Here is a 19,210-nt window from a genome sequence, read left to right as displayed (position 1 = left end):
GGTTCTGAGACAGGGAAGGGTAAGCGTGACCTCGTCTTGACCCCCATGCTGCCAGCTGAACTCAGGGAATCCGGCAGTGCCAGCAGACTCGGTACCTGCTGATCGAACGGCTCGTGGCCAGCAAGCGGGTAGCCTGCTCCAGGAAGCACGGGCGGGCAGCCTTGTGATCCTCGGAAGGGATGCGAGGTTTAGGAGAACTGATGAGGGATGCGAAGCGGAGCTCTTACCCTGGAGTTGGAGACTCTGAGTTACGGGTAAACATCCTGTACTTCCTCTCTCTTCATATGAAAGAGGAGAATAAAGGGAAGAGGCACCGGAAATCCTATCATAGCAAAGTCATTGGCTGTTGATAGTCTATCTGATAGGTCTGGAATTACCTTAAAAGAATGGACTTAACCCAAACTCGGGGACCAAGTTAGTAGGCTTGAGAATAGATTGTGAAGAGGGAAGCTGCTGAGTGATTGCAGAGACTCATCAAAGGGGACATCTGGGTCCTCTGCAGGGCTATGATAACGGATTTTGTAAACGAACACAGGAGGCATGCTTTATTCTTCATGGGTCTTTACCAGTGTGGAATAAACCGTACCAAGCAGCCCGTCAGCCCCACAGAGCAATAGGAGACCCTGAGCCGCAAAGTGGCTGTGAAGGCCATAAAGTCCTAAAGTCAGAACAATCCCTCCCTTTCCAGAAGTGTGCTGGATTAGAACTTCAAAGAATTAAACTCTAGACTGGCTCGGTTCCTTACTAACTCTGAAACCTTTGGGCAACCCACTAACTCAACGGCTCTGAGCCTCTCCTCTTCCCATTTGTACAATGTACCACGGTATTTACGCTGGAAACAGAGGTGGAGTAACCCATTACTTCACAGGGATAGTGTGCAGACCTAGCGAAATCACGTAGGTGAGAGTGCCACTGAACGGAGTGCCAAACAAACGTCAAGGGAGGCTCCTTGCCACTCTAGTCATTCAAAAGTCATCTTTCACCTTGGGATGCAAAAAAGAGCCCCCAACAGAGACTGGCACTACTAGCCAGATACCCCTTGGCTGCTCTGTAATTCCCCATCTCGTTTGTAGTTAGAGGGAGGCCATGGTCTGGCCAATCATATGTGAGCAGAGGTGATGTGTGTCCCTTCTCAGAGGGCGAGTTAGGCAGCGAGCATCTCCTCCATCTCTGTCTTCTTGTGCTATGGTGACCTTAGAAGCTACATTTTCCAGATGGCATAGTTCCAAGATGGAAGAGGGCCATGGAACTTGCACTATACTTTACGTGGATGAGAAATAAACATTCTGTCTAGCCACTGAGAGTCTGAGGGTCAGTCTGCTGCAGCAATGCTTAGCAGTCATGACCCTGACTGACTCAGAACAGAAATTTTGGTCAGTAAGAGACAGGCCACGTTCTCGTAAGGGATACGCAGAAGGTTATACCAACCTTCCCTCTCAGGATTTTGCTTTAAGTCAAAAGTTCTATCCATTCTGCTCAAAGCTTTCATTTTAATTAGCTGTCTACTCTCCTAGTGGGGATGGGACAAATTCTTCTAGACAAAAAATTTCCTTTTGCTACAAAATGCATTTATTTCCAGCTAGATAAAATTCTCCAACTGCATATATGGGTACATATTATAAGGTCCTTCTCTGATAAATTTCCTGTTTACAAGAGCCATTTCTAATTATTAAAATGCATACCAAACAAACATCTTTGTCTCTTGAAATATAATTTAAATAAACTGCTAATGTTTAAGCCATGAGTATGGTCACTGACGTGAGTGGTGTGCAATTCTTCACTTATGAGTCCAGAGTGACACTGACACATTGCCCAAGAGGAGATCCCACAAGTCAGCAGGCAGCAGGCACCTCTAGCTCGCCTGCTGGTTTTGCAAAGAGTTGCTGTCACGGCAGTGAGCCTTCTGTGAAAAAAGAGTTATGTGCAGACAAAGAAGTATGACATATTCAATGTGGAGAGGCATTGCACAGAACGCAAACACCACTCTGGTAAATTAATGGACTCTAGAATGAAAGCCTGGTCAACGAAAATCTGTTGTTTATACTACTGGGGATTGTGGCACCGTCTCACTGGACACAATAAATAGCTATGAAACGAAGGAGCAGAACAAGCTGGAATAGCTTGTCTTGGTGCTCGACATCTGTTTTCAAGATCGGGCTCTAAGTTGTGAGTTTTATGAATACCACTTTTTGTTTCTTCAGAGGAAATCATTCTATTTGGAAAGCGATTCATGTCCTTATCTTTAAATTCTTCATTAGCACTTAGAGACTTCTTGCAGAGTGCCAGTATCAGCGGCTCACTGGCTTAAAGAAGAGCACAGAGTGGTCCGTACAAAGTCTCAACTTGTCTCTTGAAGTAAAAAGCCTGTTTGGCTCAGAATTTCTAGGATCTAGTTTATTCTTCACAACTTCTCTCCTTTTGGCTCCTGTTAATATCCCAAGCCCGAAATAGCCATGGAAACTCATAGGTTGAGCAGTACATTTCTTCGTGAAATCTCATTTCGGTATCAACTATTTCCAGTACCATGGCTCCATCAGGACTTGAAAGAGTTGATCTCTTGAAGGTCCATCCTTCCACACAGTTCTCCACCTGTTCCCTGGCGGGAAGGTTCTTGTTCTAAGGTTGGTGCTGGAGACTTCTTCACAAAGGAAATTCCTGGAAAATCTGTATCCCCTTGTGATTCTCATACCATCTCTCTCATTCCCCATGAGACTAAGGTTGCATTTCTGGAGACACAAAGGAAAAGTTTCTAAACTCATCCTGGTTAATCATAGGAAGATGTCCCTCATCAATTGGAGTTAAAACTGGCTCTTCCTTTATGAAGTCAGGGTCAAAATTACTGACGTCTTCTCGGGATTTCTGTCAAAAAAGAAACAAGGGTCAGATTTTATGCACTCGAGCCTTCCGCATCTTCCACGGGACTTAGCCCAGTCCGATGAGTTCAGAGAACTGCTCTGCAACTCTTTTAGTAGCATTGTTTACAGTTTTGACGATTATGATTAAACAGCACTTTATAGTAATTCTATTGCATTGTGTATTATTACGGCATTTGGCAACCACCAATTCACTAACCCCATCAAAATCTTGCTGAGCAGGCCAGCCTTAGGTTGGGAGGCTAAGGAATTAATTTGGTCACCTGAACCAGCCAGTTCACTCACCCTTTGCTCTCCATATTTCACTGACATGCTACTTCTCAATGGACCTTACTGAGGGGCACACAAGCTTGTATTTGTCAACTGAGGTTGAGTAAGTTCACACTTGCCCCACCTACTGTTTGCACACAGGTCTATATGCTTGAAGAGATTTTCTCAAAAGACTTACTAGAAACGCTGAGTTTAGGGAACAACTGCCTCTCTCTTTACTCACCAAGCAGATTTATTACATCCTGTTGGCAAAGCTTTCCCTCATCCCAAGGAGATGGAGGTGGATGCCCATTAAAGGAAGTGGCTTTTAACTCTGAGGCCTGGTATCCAACCTAGCAGGGTGTTACTGATTAAGTTAGCTATTATTTAGAAATGTTGGTATTTTACATCTTTATAAACAAATGCTGAAAAGATGATTTCTACCATTGTTAGACCTCTCACTTCTCTTATCTGACTCAATGATACTTCTATGCCTTTGGAGCAGCCCTTGTCCCCCTAATTCTTCATCTGCTAGCCAAGTTCTCTGCCTTCCCATTGTGGATCTCTTGACCCACAGATGAGAAAGACTTACCTCTTAGACCAAGAGCTGGAGCATGCTCAAGAATGCTACCCCACTCAGCTTCCTAGCTTGGGGAGACACCCTCGGTGCTCCCAGCACTTCTCCAGTCAAAAGGGACTTGGCCTGTTCTGGCCAGAGCTCTGTGCTGCAGCAGCTGTTACAGACCCAGGCTCCCCAAGCCAAGGAGTCAGGCACAGTGAATTAAGTAGCATTTCATGCCCTCTCTACTTCCTTGGAGGCTTGGCAAAGGCACCCTGACTAAGGAGCACGAGGAAACTGGCTAAGAACAATGAATGTCTCAGTTAGCCAAACCTTTTGGGGAAACCTGGAAAGTTTCTAAGATGCCCTAAGGCATCTTAGACCCCTGGGAAATTTTAACTTCGGTTAAGGGAGGATGGAGCCAGGGCAAGCGAGAGGTAAAAACTTTGTGAGAAGTAACCTGGAAGGCAAGGAGCCCGGCCTCCTACCAGATGAGGCTGCCCTGTAAAGTGTCAGGCTGAGCTTCTAGTTCGGTTATTCCATAAGGGACCATCCAGCTGCTCAAACGACTTTGGCGGAACACTGTGATGTTTTAAGAAAGAAGAAAGTCTACTATGACGATCTTGGACACTTACGATTCTGGGTCTGAAAGGTGGTTCTATTTGGCGATGGTTCAGCTGGGCCCAGTCGATTTCCTTAAAGAAAGGATGTCTCAAAATGGCATGCTCACCGCCCTGAGTCAGGCTGCCCAAGCGCATGGTGGGGTTCTTGGTCATGAACTGAGAGAGGGAGAGAAAGAGAGTCAATCATTCAATCCCTTACACAAGTATGTCACAAGATGGTAGGCATCAGCCCTGGCAGAGGAGCCTGCGTGAGGCTTTCTGGCTGATCTCGCTTAACTAGCTGAATTTTCCATCACTGCCAGCACAGCCAATGAATCATCCCTTAAAGGTGCAATTGCTTGTGTGTATTTACGGCCTTCCCTATTTCCATTTCAGACGTGGCCTCTAAAATAAAGCAGAAGAGTCCTGTTTTCTTTCCTGTAAATACCATGTATTTTTCTTTCCCCTTTAAAGAAAAGAAACTCTTTATAAAATAGTGTGCCTTTCTCCAACACTGCAGTTGCAGAGAGGCCGCGTCTTATGAATGGGGCTACTTTTAGGAACAGCTGTGCTATTTTTCTGTGAGACCTGACCAGCAGCCAGGATTCCCGCTCTCTGTCAAGACCACAGAGAGAAGAGTCAAAGTCATTATTTTGAAGATCCGTGTGAAGAAGCCGCAGGGTGAAAAATGTAAACTTCTGTGTTCTGGCTCTAGGATAAACAAAGTTGACCACTTTTCTTTTTGCAACAAAGATATAGTTTTAAGTAAAAAGTTTGTTTCTTCTAGATGCTCCCTTCTTCCACTTTGAAATGTTTAATGACTGAGAATCTTGCTACGTAGACCAAAAACTAAAACAAGCATTGCCACACATTCAAGCAACATGTGTATAGAAATCCTCTGTCATTATAGCAGTTAGGAGCTCAGCCCCAAGGAAGTTTCCCATCAAGATGTTTTGGGCTAAATCTACTTTCACAAAATGGCCAATAAAGGTGTTCTGATCACGTCCTGACCGAGGACTAGCACAAGATGCCTCACTTTTCATGGCCAGAAAGTGATTTTCAATTTCAAAGACACTTAAGCTAACTTAATTTCCTATTTTCAAAAGAAAATTGCCTGGGGTAAAAAGTTGTTTTGTTTTTAAATTTAAATCAAGTTATCTTTAAACAAATTTATGACAACTTATCACAGGTCCCCGAGCAGCCCTTTCCATGTCTGCTTTATGAACACAAGACAAAAGTAATGCTGAGTTCACAGAGATTGCTGTGGAGTAGAGTTTCCAGAGTAAATAAAAAGGAAATCTTCCTGAAGGTGCGGACATGAAAAGGCAGAGCTTGGAGGTGGCCGTCCCTGCCCGGGTCTGAAGCCGCAAAGCCTCCAGTGTTGCTTCAAATGAAAATGATCACGTGGAGGGAGGAGGCTGCCAAAGTCCCCATGCAAATCTGACGAGATAAACCTCATAAAATGCTAAAAAGGTGAGCTAATTAAAGATGAAGACACTGATGGGGTTTAATGGCTTCTCTTCTCTCCTAGTCACGAGGAGTGCAAGGCCACAGATGGTACTGGGTAGGAGGTGGAACCGACAGTGAAAGGAGCCTCCAGAGCCACATGGCTTCCATCGGAGCAGTCAGCACTCCAGGCACAAACAGTGGTCAGCGTGCATTTAGCGACTATGTATCTGAGAAATAGCTTGGGCTCTCCCCGCATAAGTCTGTGCAACTCAGAAAGGAAAGAGAACACACACACACAGAAGAAATGAGTAGATTCTCTCTTTTGGAAAGTCAATGGGAAGCAATCCCTGATAGACTAGCAGTGTCTATTCTAAGAGCTAATTAACAAAAAAACAATGTTGCAAGAAACTCAGGATATAAGGACGGCAAAACAGACCAGATGGCTTGTGGGAAATTCCTAGGCCTGCCAATGATGTGAGCAGAGGACATCTTGTGAATGTGTGGGTACAACTTGTTCTTCTGGGCAAGAGGAACAGTGCAGGGCTCTCGATGCCAGGGTGGCAGAAGCCCCGGTGTCCAAGAGACTTTGCCCATTCTCCTCTGGCACTGAAGTCGAGCTTCCGAGGGGCACTGTGGCAAGGCACTGCCTGAGGAAAAGCAGACCGAATCACGGCTCTTCCTCCTCCACAAACTGCATCCCTGGGAATGGAGACAGGCAGAACAACCCTTTCACAAGCTTGGCACCTTCTCTGAGGGTCCTGAGAAATCCTTTTGAATAATCAAGCAGTTTTGTTTTGACTTTTAATATCTTGTCTTAAGCCCTTTAGATACAGTCATCCTCCACTTAAAAAAATGTTCCATTCAATTTACAAAGGTTTACAGGGAGTCTGCTGTATGCAAGGCAGTGTACTAGGCCTTGTAGGGATATACAGACGCAAAAACAGTCTCCCTATGAAGGAGCTGATCGAGAGAAAGGGGAAGAGGCAAGCAAAGTTGATCTGTAATACACAGCTGGGTGGAACGAAGAGAGAGAGAAAGCAAAGTCCCGGGGGAACTTTGAAGAGGGACCAGGCAAATAGCACTGGGAGCTGGCGGTGAGAAGGCAAGGAATGGCCTCATGGAAGAGCTGGCCTTTGACAGGAGATGGGGCTGATGAGTAGAATTAACGTGGGCATGAAGGAAGAAGACAATCATGCCCGAGGACATAGCCAGCGCAGATGCATAGATGTGTGCAAGCGCCTCGTATGTTGGCCGAGGGGCACACAGCGTGGCACGGCTGGCACATGGGGATGGTTCAAGAACTGTGGGGTAGCCAGCAGGATCCATCAAAAGTGTACCACGAGGTAAGTGACGAGAGCTGCCCTGGGATTTAGGAGATGATCTAGCCACAGTGTGATGGATAAACCCCAAACAGAGAGGTCAGAGACTGGTGGTGGCTGAGCAGTTAGGAGGTTGAGAAGACACGACAGGTTCAGGAGCTAGAAGAGTCTCTGATTAGTAGGAAGGAGAAGTCGGGAGCAAGTCCTGGAGGGACTGTGGAAGAAGGAGCACACTGCCGGGAGCTGGGGTGAAGGGTAGGAGGGAGTGCAGGGCACAGGGTCGGCTTGCTCTGGCTGATGGAGTGGTGGTGTTAGGTAATGGAAACAGGTAAGCAGAGAGGAGTAGCAGATTTTGGGTAGCATTAATAGTAGTATCAACAGTAGTAACAGTAGTAATAGTAGTATTTGTGTCAGAGGAATGGAACAAAAGCATCTAACATTTCTCAAGATCTGACGGTGTGTAGATCAGGGAGGCGGACGAGCTCAGCTTGCATTTGGGGAGCGCAGGCCAGGGTGAGGGGTCTCACTCCCAGAGACATCAACACTTGGTGGGAGGGCGAAAGCTGAAGCTGTGAGGGCAGGCCAGATGCAGAGAGGGAGAGAGAGCACAGAACTGAGACCGGCCCCAGCCTCAGACATTTTATTTGGCCCACACAGTGTGTTTTAAAATAATTTTAATTACTAGTCAAACATTTAAAAAGTAGGAAATGTCACATCACATAAAAGACAAATTTTCTAACTTCTCTTGGAAAATGGGATATTCTGGAATGCTGGACCTGCACTTCTTTTTTATAAAAATGGCCTGGAGTTGAGCAGTGGCTGCCTCTTTAGATGGGACATGCGATCCCTGGTCCACCACGTGTCCCACCACTCCCCATTGCCTCACGCCTGGCTGGCGTCACCCATCCACTGTGCCTGGCTCCTGAGCCCTGGCATAGAAGGAGATGAACGCAGGGTGACAGCAGGAGGAGCTCATGATGAAGACCATGAAAGAGAGCCTTCCGAGGAGGAGGGTACAGCCCCTCTATGACTACCCCTCCAAAGAGGCGGAGATGGGGAGTTACGAGAACATTTAACACCAGTCCTGGGTCTGAAATCTTTCCCAGTGCATATCTGTGGCGTGTAGGCCTGGGGGCAGGAGGGGCCTGCTGCTCTAGGCCAGGCCCAGGGCTCTCCCTAGACACCGTCTTCCTCTGCTGTGAATGGTAAAGGCATAACCCTTTGCAGAAAACTTCCTCTACTTGCATACGTCCCTAATGGGACCCAAATGCCAACAAGTGAACGACAGTGTTGTTGAGAGCAATCATTCATCCATGTCTAAGGTCATACTTAAAACTTGCCTCACCTCAACTGATCTTCTCCCCCACTGTAGTCCAAACAAGAAAGTCAGCCAAAGAGGAAAATAAAGTGACTTCGCGAAAGATTCTGGACACATTTACTGAAGGAAGCAGAATGTCTTCTAGGGTCAATAAAGGCACTTTATAAGCTGCAAAGAGTGGGTGAGGAGGCCGGGGTGGAGAATCTGGTTGCACCCAAATGTCAGTCTCAAGCTAACCGGGGAGCAGGGTAAGGAGAGAGGTCAAGGACGCAGGGACTCATTCCACATTCCCCCTCCTTCTGTGGCCTTCATTAAAGTGGAAGTTAACTGAAGAATACTGAAGGAATTGGAGGTGTCCCTGCCCTGAGCATGAGCTACTTAACAGCTCTTTCCAGGCTGCTGAGAAGGTATGACGACAAGGGACAGCAGCCAGCCAGGCGTCCTCCCGAAGGGAGCACTACAGGGAAATGTAAGAGCTTTGGGCCAGGTTTGTACAAGAATGTCCTGGGAAGCCTCCTGTAAACCAGGGAAGGCTGCTTGCAGGACGGAAGAGCTCCGCTGATGGGAAGGGCCCAGGGGTTAACTGGTGAGGCTCTGCAGTTTGACTACCTGTGTGAGCTGCGTAAACTTGTACAAATTTCTTAACTTCTCTGGGCCTCAGATTCCTCAACTATAAAATGGAGATTTTCCTGTACTTCATAAGGTTGTTATGACAAGCAAATGAGATAATCAATGTAAAATGCCTGACACAAAGGAAGCCTCAATAAATGTCAGTATTAGTAAGCATCTTGTTAAACCACTTCTAGGTCCACCCTGCTCTACCTAAAGGCAGGAGCATGGACGGAGGCCCTCAGAGAGACAAAGAGTGAGGCCAGCCTTGCCCCTGAGGCCTGGCAGGCTCCCCCTGCTTCTCCATGCCGCGGCCAGGAAACACAGAGCACGGTGTGTGTCTGCTCTCATGGCCCCAGGTCCAACAGCGGCTGGTAGTGATGGCAATTGTCTCTGGAAAGCAATTTTTCTGACAGGAAAGATTTCTAAAGACAATCTTAAAAAATTAAGAATACAAATGCTACTCAGGTTTTAACGTGCAGTTACGTCCGCTTTAACAACAGCAGGGAGATACTGAAGGCAGGACGAAGGGTGTAATGGAGCAACTTCTTTGTAAACTGGTGTCAGGTCCAGCGCTCTCTCGTGGGCTCTGCTACACATGAGGAGGCTGTGGGTTTGAGTTGTCGGATGTTAGAGAGGATACAGTTTAGACTAACTCTGTGTAATACTGCGTCTTGAGATAACAGGATTCAAATGTACTTTGAAACTCATTAAAATGTAGGCAATGGTTAAAAGTATTTTTTCTTCTTTCAAAATCTGTCTGATTTCAGAGGAAGAAGACTAGTTATATAAAAGAGCAATTAGTCTAATAAGATTTACTTCCAGGAGGGAGAAAACACTGTATTTTCTAACTAATAGTTGGATTTGGCTGTTGGACAAGCAAAATGACCTTCTCCTTTCATTCAATTTCAGACCAAAGGGCAGTGACGGTTAGCAGTTAATACTGGCAAGCCAGAAGGGAAGGAAACCATGCCATGGAACATTCCCATCAATATTCCAGGGAGACGCTCCTAACTGGGAAGAAGGCAGTTTATGGCTCTACAGAGAGTCCTGGGGAGGGAGAGCAGAGTAAGAGCACAGGACACAGAATAGAGTATGGTTCACAGCCATGATGGCCACCCTGGGGCTGACAAAATGCATGCCTGGTGTGCATGTTGCAACCACATGTGTCTGTCTTTTGCCACTGTCTCAGGTACAGTCTGACCTAGTTATGAAGACCAGTCACCAACCTTCTCCCTTCACACCCCTTCATGCCAGCTGCAGCAGTGAGGCTCAGATCTGGGAATGACCTGTGCTGGCAGCACCATCCAGCCCAGAGCAGTGGTAAGAGGGACAAAGGTGGGCATGTGGCATCTAGGGAGGAGAGAGACATCAGGCCTTTGACTTGGTGTTGGTAAGTCACTTTTCTATAGGAGAAGGCAGAGACAGTTATTTAAACCTAAGATGAGGCTGACAATGACCCCCTGGGGGTGGGATGGAGCCTGGGGGCAGGAGAGAAGCATATACAATGGGTTTTTTTGAATAGATCTGGGGAAACAAACTGTCATCTTCCCAAGTACAGATTATTATACAGATTGGTGTTGCTGTGGAATATTGGAGGAGCCAAGAGAAGGAGAGTTGCTTTAGCTTGTTCAGATTGGATCTGAGTGGAATTTACTAGGCAGAGGTGGAACTATTAATCCACACACCTATGGCTATAGACCACTCCTGCCATTCTCACAGCATCCAGGGATCCAGATCCAAACTGGTTTGGGCAGGAGGCAGCTGTAGGAGTGGGAAAGAGAATGGTACAGTTTTTGTAAACGTTAGAGTTTAATAAGTGGCAGCCATCACTACTAATATATGTATGTTATGTACTCTTGTATTACACCAGGCATTGACATTTAAAGTGTTTCAAATTCATTCTACATAATACCAACAGCAACCCTGATTGTGATTCTTATTTACAGATTAGGAAACTGAGGAACAGATCAATCTGTAACCTGCCCAAAGCCACCCAGTTTGGGAGGGGTGGAGCTGGGATTCAAACCCAGGTCTAACACTAGAAGACTCCACTCTCAGTCACTTGTGGTGGCCTCAAGGGGAGGTTTAGTAATCTTCTCATATGGATTCTGGATAAAAGAACAGTGTGGACTGACAGGTCAGGAGGAATGCTGGGACACCCTTCAGGACTCGCCCTGAATGAGAATGCGTAGCACTTTGTGTGTTTACTTATGTTGTAGTTCCTTTGCTGGCCCACGTGACATTCAAGTGTATGCAGAGCGGGTGCTAAGAGAAGGCAGAGACAAAGAATAGTCTTGAAAAGAACCGAAGGAATCCTTCAGTCTGATTGTCTGGTTCCTGCAAACACCTTGGGCCCCCTTTATATTGGAGAAGAGAAGACAGAAGGACACTGTTGGTATTTTGGCCGGAAGAGGCAGTTCTAAATGGAGATGTACCTCCAGGGACTGGGAGTTAAAAGAGCATATATAAGTATATCATAAGGAAAATTAAAATCAAACTTTTTGGATACTCACTGCCATTGAGTGATAGAAGGCGCTTTCCTGGGAGGACCATGAGTGTCTCGATGAAACATTCTGGATGACCTGGCTGGCATCAGGTGGAAGGGGAGACCAGCGCCCTCCAGGGTCCATGTCAATATCAAGAGCCTATAATCTTATCCCTTCCTTCTTCTCTTTTTGGGTTTATCACTAAAATTCTGGGAGAAAAAAGCTGACATTTTGAAGGTGACTGACCCTCAGCTAGAGATGCCACATTTTCCTTGGTTCTGAAGTGGACTTGTCTTTATAAAAAGAAAACAAAATAAAACTTGCTCAAGCTGATCTCCTTAGGCGAGTGACTGAAGGAGTGGGCCTGTGAGTATATTTGAAAATGCAATGGATCAACGTCTTCAGTGACAGGTTATAACTGACCTACATCAGAATATTTGGTGAGATATCTCGAGAGACACGGTACACAGTGCACTTTATTTCCTCCTAATGAAAACCCGCACAACAAATGCCCTGTACCGTTCCTGTTACTGCAGAGGGGCAGGAACAGTGCTAAAATCTGTAGTGGGTTTGTTGGCTATATTTTTCACCCTGTCTGTGATTGGAATCCAACAGCCTTTTCATGGGCATGTTCCAAATTCCTTCTCAATGCTCTTAACTCTCTGCCCTTCCTGTGTTTTATAATTGTTACGGCTTCCCCTGAATGCCAAGCCATCTCAGTGGCTTCACTCAAGTCATGTGACAATATTGGTTAAAAAAAGGTAAACGTCAGAGGTAGAGTCTCAGAGATGGAAGCCCAAGGTCAGGCATTTCTGCCAATGCCAACATTATTAGCCAACATGGTTTCATTCCCAGCAAACCAGTCTCGAGCCGCTCTGACTGACAGGGCGGGCCTCATGCGCTCCAGTAACTCCCAGGCGCTAAGGCAAAGGAAGCCCAACTCACTGCTGCTCCTCACACAGCCACGTGCTCAAGCTGCTGCTTCCCTCCAGGTGTGGTCCCTGAAATTCAGCTATTGAAAAGAAGCAAGTGCTAAAGCAGGACCCTCCGAGGCACACTACGCAGTGCCCTTTATTTCCACCTGAGGAAACTGAGGCCAGCACCTTTCTTTATCAGGGATACACACTATCTTTGGTGTCCAAACCAAACCTAACCATCCACTGCTAAAAGCTATGGATCTTTGATAGTTGGAAAGAAAAAGAAAACGGTGTACTACTTCTGTTCACAAGAGTTTTTCAACTTAAAACAAACAACTCTTCTGACCCACAAACATCAGTTAGCAAACCTCCACGTAGAAAAGATTTCCACGTTCACTTTATAAAACCTCTGACGTCTTTATCCTCTAGGCTGAGATATGGAGATTCAAGGGGCATGTGGTATTTGTACTCCATTAAAAAAAGAAAAAAAAATCCTTCACGCTGCTAGCCATAAATACAGATCTTCCTCAACTTACGATGGGGTTATATCCCAATAAGCCCATCGTATGTTGAAAATGCATTTAATACACCTAACCTACTGAACATTACAGCTTAGCCTGGTCTACCTTCAACATGCTCAGAACACTCACATTAGCCCACAGTTGGGCAAAGTCATCTAACACAAAGCCTATTTTATAGTAAGTGCTGAGTATCTCATGCAACTTATTGAATACTGTCCTGAAAGTGACAAACAGAATGGTCGGATGGGTACAGAATGGTTCTCAGGGTATCGGTTGTTCACCCTCATGATCACGTGGCTGACTGGGAGCTGTGCTCGCTGCCGCTGCCCAGCATCACGAGAGACTATGTACTGTACACCACTAACCTGGGAAAAGATCAAAATTCAAACTTCGAGGTTCAATTTCTATGGAATTAGTATCACCCTTGCACCATTGTAAAGAAAAATCCTAAGTGAAACCATCATAAGTCAGGGTCCGTCTTAAATCATGAGGACCTCCATTCTTAGGAAACTTAAAAGCAAAAATGAGGGGGAAGGAAGTTGAGAACAATACCTTTAATAAAATATGATTAAGAAATGCTAAATACAAGGTTTCTGGGAAGATCATATGCTAGTGTTTTTCTGTTTTCTGCCAATGCTAGCCTTGATCTACCCGGGAGTAAATGGTCCATTTCTGAAAGGTGTTCACTGTACCAGGAGTTTCACTCAGAGCGAAACTAAGAGTCCTGTGGAGCAGCTCCATTTCCTCATATGGGAACTCCAGTCCTGGCAAGGGGCTGCCAGCCTGCATGTTAACCATCCCTCTTGTTAAAGGATCTTCCAGTAACTTTCTTTTGGATTCTCCCTATAACAGTGTGTGAAAAATCAGCTCTCATGATCCAGTGTTGGATCCTCTGCATTACTCTGGTCCCAGTTTTTCCTCTACTTTCTCAGCCTCCTCCTGGCTGACCACCGTTTGGCTGCTCCCTTGAGCATTCCCACCTCTCCAGGAGCGGAGTAGGAAATGGAGAGGCTCAAACTCGTGCTGCTCCGATCAACTGTCTGGTGACAGATGTGGGACACACCGTTAAAAGAGGATCCCAGAATTAATGGTGGGTCCCCCTTTGTGCACAGAGGCAAACAGGCCTCCTGCAGACAAGGCACAGATGATGGAATCCGACAGGCGTGATGACAGATAAACCCACACACGCACATACACTTCAATTTCTGTAAAGCTGAGAACAAAAGCACTCTGTAATCTCCTTCTGATGCCAAGTTTACAACACCTCCTGAACTGACAAAGGTGACTCAGGAGAAGGCACCAAGCTCCTTTCAGCACTTATCTAACCTGGCCACCTGTGTGAGCTCAGAGACAAGGGCGTTGATTTACCTGAGTCAGCACTGAGCCTGGTGCTCGCTCACAGGAGACGATTTAGCACGAAGGGACACTGACCTCAGAGACAGGCCATCACCCTCCCATGCTCTGTGGACTCGTGAGGACTTCCCCAGGTCTTTCTGGAGCTAGACCAGGGCAAAACTCAGTGCAACCGCACAAGCTCTAAGCAAGCTGTATATTTTCTTCTGTCATGATTATTAGCATTTAGGATAATTTAGTGCCAGTTTAGGAAACTTGGTAACATGGTGGCCAACAAAAAACATGTATTTATGCCAAAACCAAGTAAAAAAATCATTAAAAAAATATCTCTAAGGTCAGCAATCTGGAAAGCCTCTATGTGTTGTTTACAGAAGTCTGTATCTTCATATATCTTTTCTGTGTTAACTTCTGTAGATGTTGCCAGTTTTTATCATCTATTCTCTGAGTGGACGTGGCATGGTTTTGCTTTTGGAGCATGCACACGAGAGAGTTTAACACGCACGTTTAAAGCAAAGATGAGAAACGAGAGACAAAAGGGCAAGCAAGAAAAAATAGTCTTCCTGTTGTACTTTTTGAGTGTGTACCATGGCTGTTTCTGGTTGTAAGGATCACTGGTTAACGATTTGGGGATCTTTTTCAAGCAGCAGTCCTGGGCTAAAAACTGTGTGCGCTCCAGCTCCTCCCCCTTCTCCTGGTCCTGTGCTCCATGGAAAGTGTTCTCACCAGCAAGTCCTCTGCCCTCTCTCCATGTCTATATGAAAGTTTTGGACATTCACACACAAGGAACTCAAAAGTCCACAGTCTTTGGAGTGGTGGTAAAAGTGATGACGAGAAGGGCCAGGTAGGAAAGTAATATGGGGCTAGAGTTCGGTGGGTAAGGCGCTGATGCCCATCCTGTCCGACACTCACTTTCTGCGGAACACTGGACGAGAACATCGCCTCACCCCAAACTCAGGGACTCACTGACATCATTACACCATATGACGCCCCGAGGTCTTTAACATCTGTGACTCTATGGTACATCATATAAACATATCCAAATAGTTTCTACTTTCCACTTAAAAAGCTAAGAAGGAATTCAGACAGCCTTCCCTTTTAAAGGAAAAAAAAGGGCATGCAAAATATCCAGCAGACCCCAATTCCAGGAGCAGTGCTGACCTCACGTTCCAAAGAAAAGTTCATCAGGAAATCTCAGGGAGCCAAGTAGGCGTGCCCCACCATGCTGAGACAGCGTGAGAGCGGATGTGAGGCTGGCTTGGAGATCTTGGCCTTTCCTGCCTCTCTAGTGGGAAAGGGCTGCCCCAGCCCACAGAAAAGGATCGTAGAGCGGGTCCAGGGCAGCAGCTTGGGGCAGAGCTCACCAAGGAGGGCTCTCTCCTCTGTCCTCTGTTAAAAATCCTTCTTTGGGGTACACTGGGGTACTCGACGTGGAGGTTGAGGGACACTTCTAGAGCAGGTATGGAGACTGTGTGTGGATGGTGAAGAATGAGTACACTAAAACCACTGATTAATTTTGTCTGTAGCATCAAAATGCCTGGGGTGATGCAGACTCCCAGTCTAGGACCTTGAGAGTCTTACTGGGAATCAAGATAAGTGGCTAGGTCAACTGTTACTGAAACATTTCATCATAAATTTAAAAATAAACTAAAAAAAAAGATGTAGCTGGATCTACTGGAGCGCTGGCATGTGGCTCACATCACTTCTTCTTTGTGTATGTTTGTATTATTAAATTATTTCACTTCATTCATGAAGGCTGAGCTCACTTTTTCTACACAGGCTAGAATATGTGTATGTATATATATACACACATATATATAATATACGTACACAGACATATCCACACACATCTTGAACTTGTACAAGATATCCCTTAATTTAAACAAAATTTACTATAATGGAAAATTTCAAACATATGCAGGAATGTACCCATCACCCAACCTTGACACTTACTGACACACAACCAATCTCATTTTATCTGTTCTTCCCTGCCACCCCTGCATTATTTTGAAAAAACAAAAAACGAAAAAACAGCTATTTCATCTGTGAATACTTCAGTCTGTTTGATCCACAATATCTCTTTACACAATTCCAGAGTGATCTTTTAAACATGAAAAAATGATTTTGTCACCCATGCTTGCTTGAAATCCTTCAGTGACTTATCTTGGCATTTCAGGTAAAGGTTAAAGTCCTTCATGTGGCCTCCTGTGTCCTTCATAGTTTCACTGTTTCTTCAGCCTCATCTCCTACAACCCCCAGGCCCCCACCTTTGCTCGTTACTCCAGCCACACTGCCATAGAGTTACTCAAATGGACTTCTCCTTTCTCAAGATCGTCGCGTACCTGTAAGCCTGACTAACTTCTCTCCATCTTTGTTCTCAACTTAAATGTCATATCCTCATGATGGCCTCCTTTGACAATCTACAGTAGGTTGGGTCTGCCTGTTATATATTCTCAAAGCACCTTAGACTTTTTTCCTTATCGAATTGGAAGTATATAGTTATTTGTATAATTTCTTTTTTTAACATTTGTCTCCTTCCCCAACCTGACTGGACGAAATTTCATGAAGGCAGGGATGACGTCTATCTTGCTCATCTCTGATGCCCAGCCCCTTGCACCATACCTGACCATAGCAGGCCTACGGCTGCTATGCATATATGCATTAATATATGCCTGTTAAATGAATAGGAGGATCAATATCTACTTGGCTATTTACACCCTGCTTATGTGTCTTTGATTTTGGTAGAAAGCTCCTGGAAAAATAGAAATAGATTCTCTTAGGAATAAAATCTAACACAGCCTCATTTACAATTAAGCACTTAATAATCTTGATGATGATGGTGGATTGTTCAAGGAGAGGATGAAGATAATGACACCTCTCAGCGTGCTATGAAATTACTACTCATAATTTAACAATGCTAATAACTCCCTCCTGTATTGCACATGCCACTTGGAAAAGGCTTTCACGTGCACTATCTCACTGGAACTGGGTCCTGTTGGTGTTATCATCACTCCTCCATGGGGTAAAGACTGGAGAGCAGTGACAGAAGGAGAATGGGGTCTTGCAACTCTCTGACTAGTGTGTGATCTTTCCATTCTACCACGTGACATCGCTTCACCTCCCTGGGCCTCAGCTTCATCTATTAACCAGGGATTTGGACAAAACGTTTTTAAGGATCTTCTACCTCTGCCATTCTGAGAAGTAAAACTAGTAGATACATTGCAGACTTAGATGTTTATGCAGCCTGAAGTCACTCCTTCCTAACCTCCACACTGAATCCTCCTCCATCACCACCCCTTAGCTACTGGTGTACCCATTCTCCATCCTCCTTTCGCTCCTCACCCTCTCCCCTAGTCAATCTCTACTCCCGTGTTCTCAATCACGCTACGGTGATCATCTCCACCCTCCTTCCTGAGTTCTAGACCCATGTGATCAACTGCAAGGTATACACCACTTTCTGAACATCTCCCTGACCCCTCAAAGTTCAGACATCCCAAACTCATCTTTTCCTGCCCCCTCCTCTGCATCCAACACTCCAATGGAATAGAACTAGTAACTGCAGTTCTCTGAACAGGCATGCTCCTTCCCACCTCTGAGGCTTTGCACAAGTTATCTCCTCTGCCTAGAATACTCTTCCCCTCCTTCTCAACCCTACTGAACCTTATTTGTTCCTCAACACCCAGCTTAAATGCCACTTCCTCTGTCTTGTCCTATGTCACCTTCCCTGTCCTTGTCCCCAGAGAGACTTCTGACCATTCCTCCTTGCCAGCAAGCTAAGTACTCGTTTACATGTTCTCATTCCTACTAGACAGTGAACAACATAAGAGGCCGTGTCTTTTCATCTTTGCATCCCCAGCACTCAGCATAGGCGGAGGAAAGGGAAGGCGTCTGACAAGTATTTGCCGAATTGATTGAACAGGATTCTAGTTTCCTAATGTACCAGTTTCTCCTTCCAGGGTCACAGATTCATCTCAGGTCAATAGAATAATAATTATTTCTGGTATTGTGGTGGTACTCAAATGCACAATCTTTACAAAATGCTATAAAATTATCATAAACATTGTATCTTATTTTATTGAAAGTTAAATACGTTGCAGATTCATGCTATGTGGGTAGTAATACACAGAGCTCCGCTAACTTCCTCCAGTGACTAATGTTTCTGGTACAATAGGAAAGAGTCACATCAGGGAGTAATTTGGGAGATAAAAATGTGGGGTTCTAAGGGTAAAAGACACTCATTAATGGGAAGTAGAAGGAAAACAGAGAAAGGCCAAATGTAGATTAGCTCAGAATCCAGGTCTGGGAGTCAGGAAAACCTGGGTTCTGATCCCAGGATTTCTTTGTTTGTTTGTTTGTTTGTTTTACTGTGGCATAATATACAGAATATAAGATTTACCATCTTAACCATTTTCAAGTGTATGTTCAGGGGCATTAAGTACATTCATATTGTTGTGCAACCATCACCACCATCCATCTCCAGAACTTTTTTCATCTTCTAAAACTGAAACTCCGTACCCCTTAAACCGCGGTCCCCCTCCCCAGCCCCTGGAAACCACCATTTTGCTTTCTGTCTCTATGAATGTGACTATTCTAGGTACTTCATGTAAGTGGGATCATACATTTGTCCTTTTGTGTCTGGCTTATTTTATTAAGCATAATGCCTTCAAGGTACATCTATGTTGCAATATGTATCAGAATTGCCTTTCTTTTTAAGGCTGAATAATAACCCATTGTATGTATATACCACATTTTGTTTATCCATTCTTCTGTTGATGGACACTTGGGCTGCTTCCACCTTTTAGATATTGTGAATATTGCTGCTGTGAACATTGGCACGCAAATAACTGTTCCAATCCTTCCTTTCAGTTCTATTGGATGTACACCCAGGAATGGACTGCTAGATCATACAGCAATTCTATGTTTAATATTTTGAGGAACTGCCTGCCATACTGTTT

The 19,210-nt window shown here is 45.1% G+C and overlaps 1 protein-coding gene across 1 annotated transcript in view; it reads right to left on the bottom strand.

The window, feature by feature from the left end:
- Positions 1 to 1,546: 1,546 nt before the first annotated feature.
- The window catches only part of PRKCH (protein kinase C eta), a 212,454-nt gene continuing 194,790 nt past the window's right edge, over positions 1,547 to 19,210 (bottom strand). Inside the window, exons 13-14 of the mRNA XM_014868498.3 lie at positions 4,317 to 4,460; positions 1,547 to 2,859 (exon numbers count right to left, since the gene is read on the bottom strand). Coding sequence (XP_014723984.3) covers positions 2,713 to 2,859; positions 4,317 to 4,460 — 291 coding nt within the window. The 3' untranslated portion in view covers positions 1,547 to 2,712. The remainder of the gene's footprint in view (positions 2,860 to 4,316; positions 4,461 to 19,210) is intronic.

Source organism: Equus asinus, chromosome 7, assembly GCF_041296235.1.
Source record: "Equus asinus isolate D_3611 breed Donkey chromosome 7, EquAss-T2T_v2, whole genome shotgun sequence".
Lineage (NCBI taxonomy): Eukaryota > Metazoa > Chordata > Mammalia > Perissodactyla > Equidae > Equus > Equus asinus.
The sequence above is the reverse complement of the archived record's forward strand: the minus strand, read 5'-3'. Positions and strand labels throughout refer to the sequence as shown.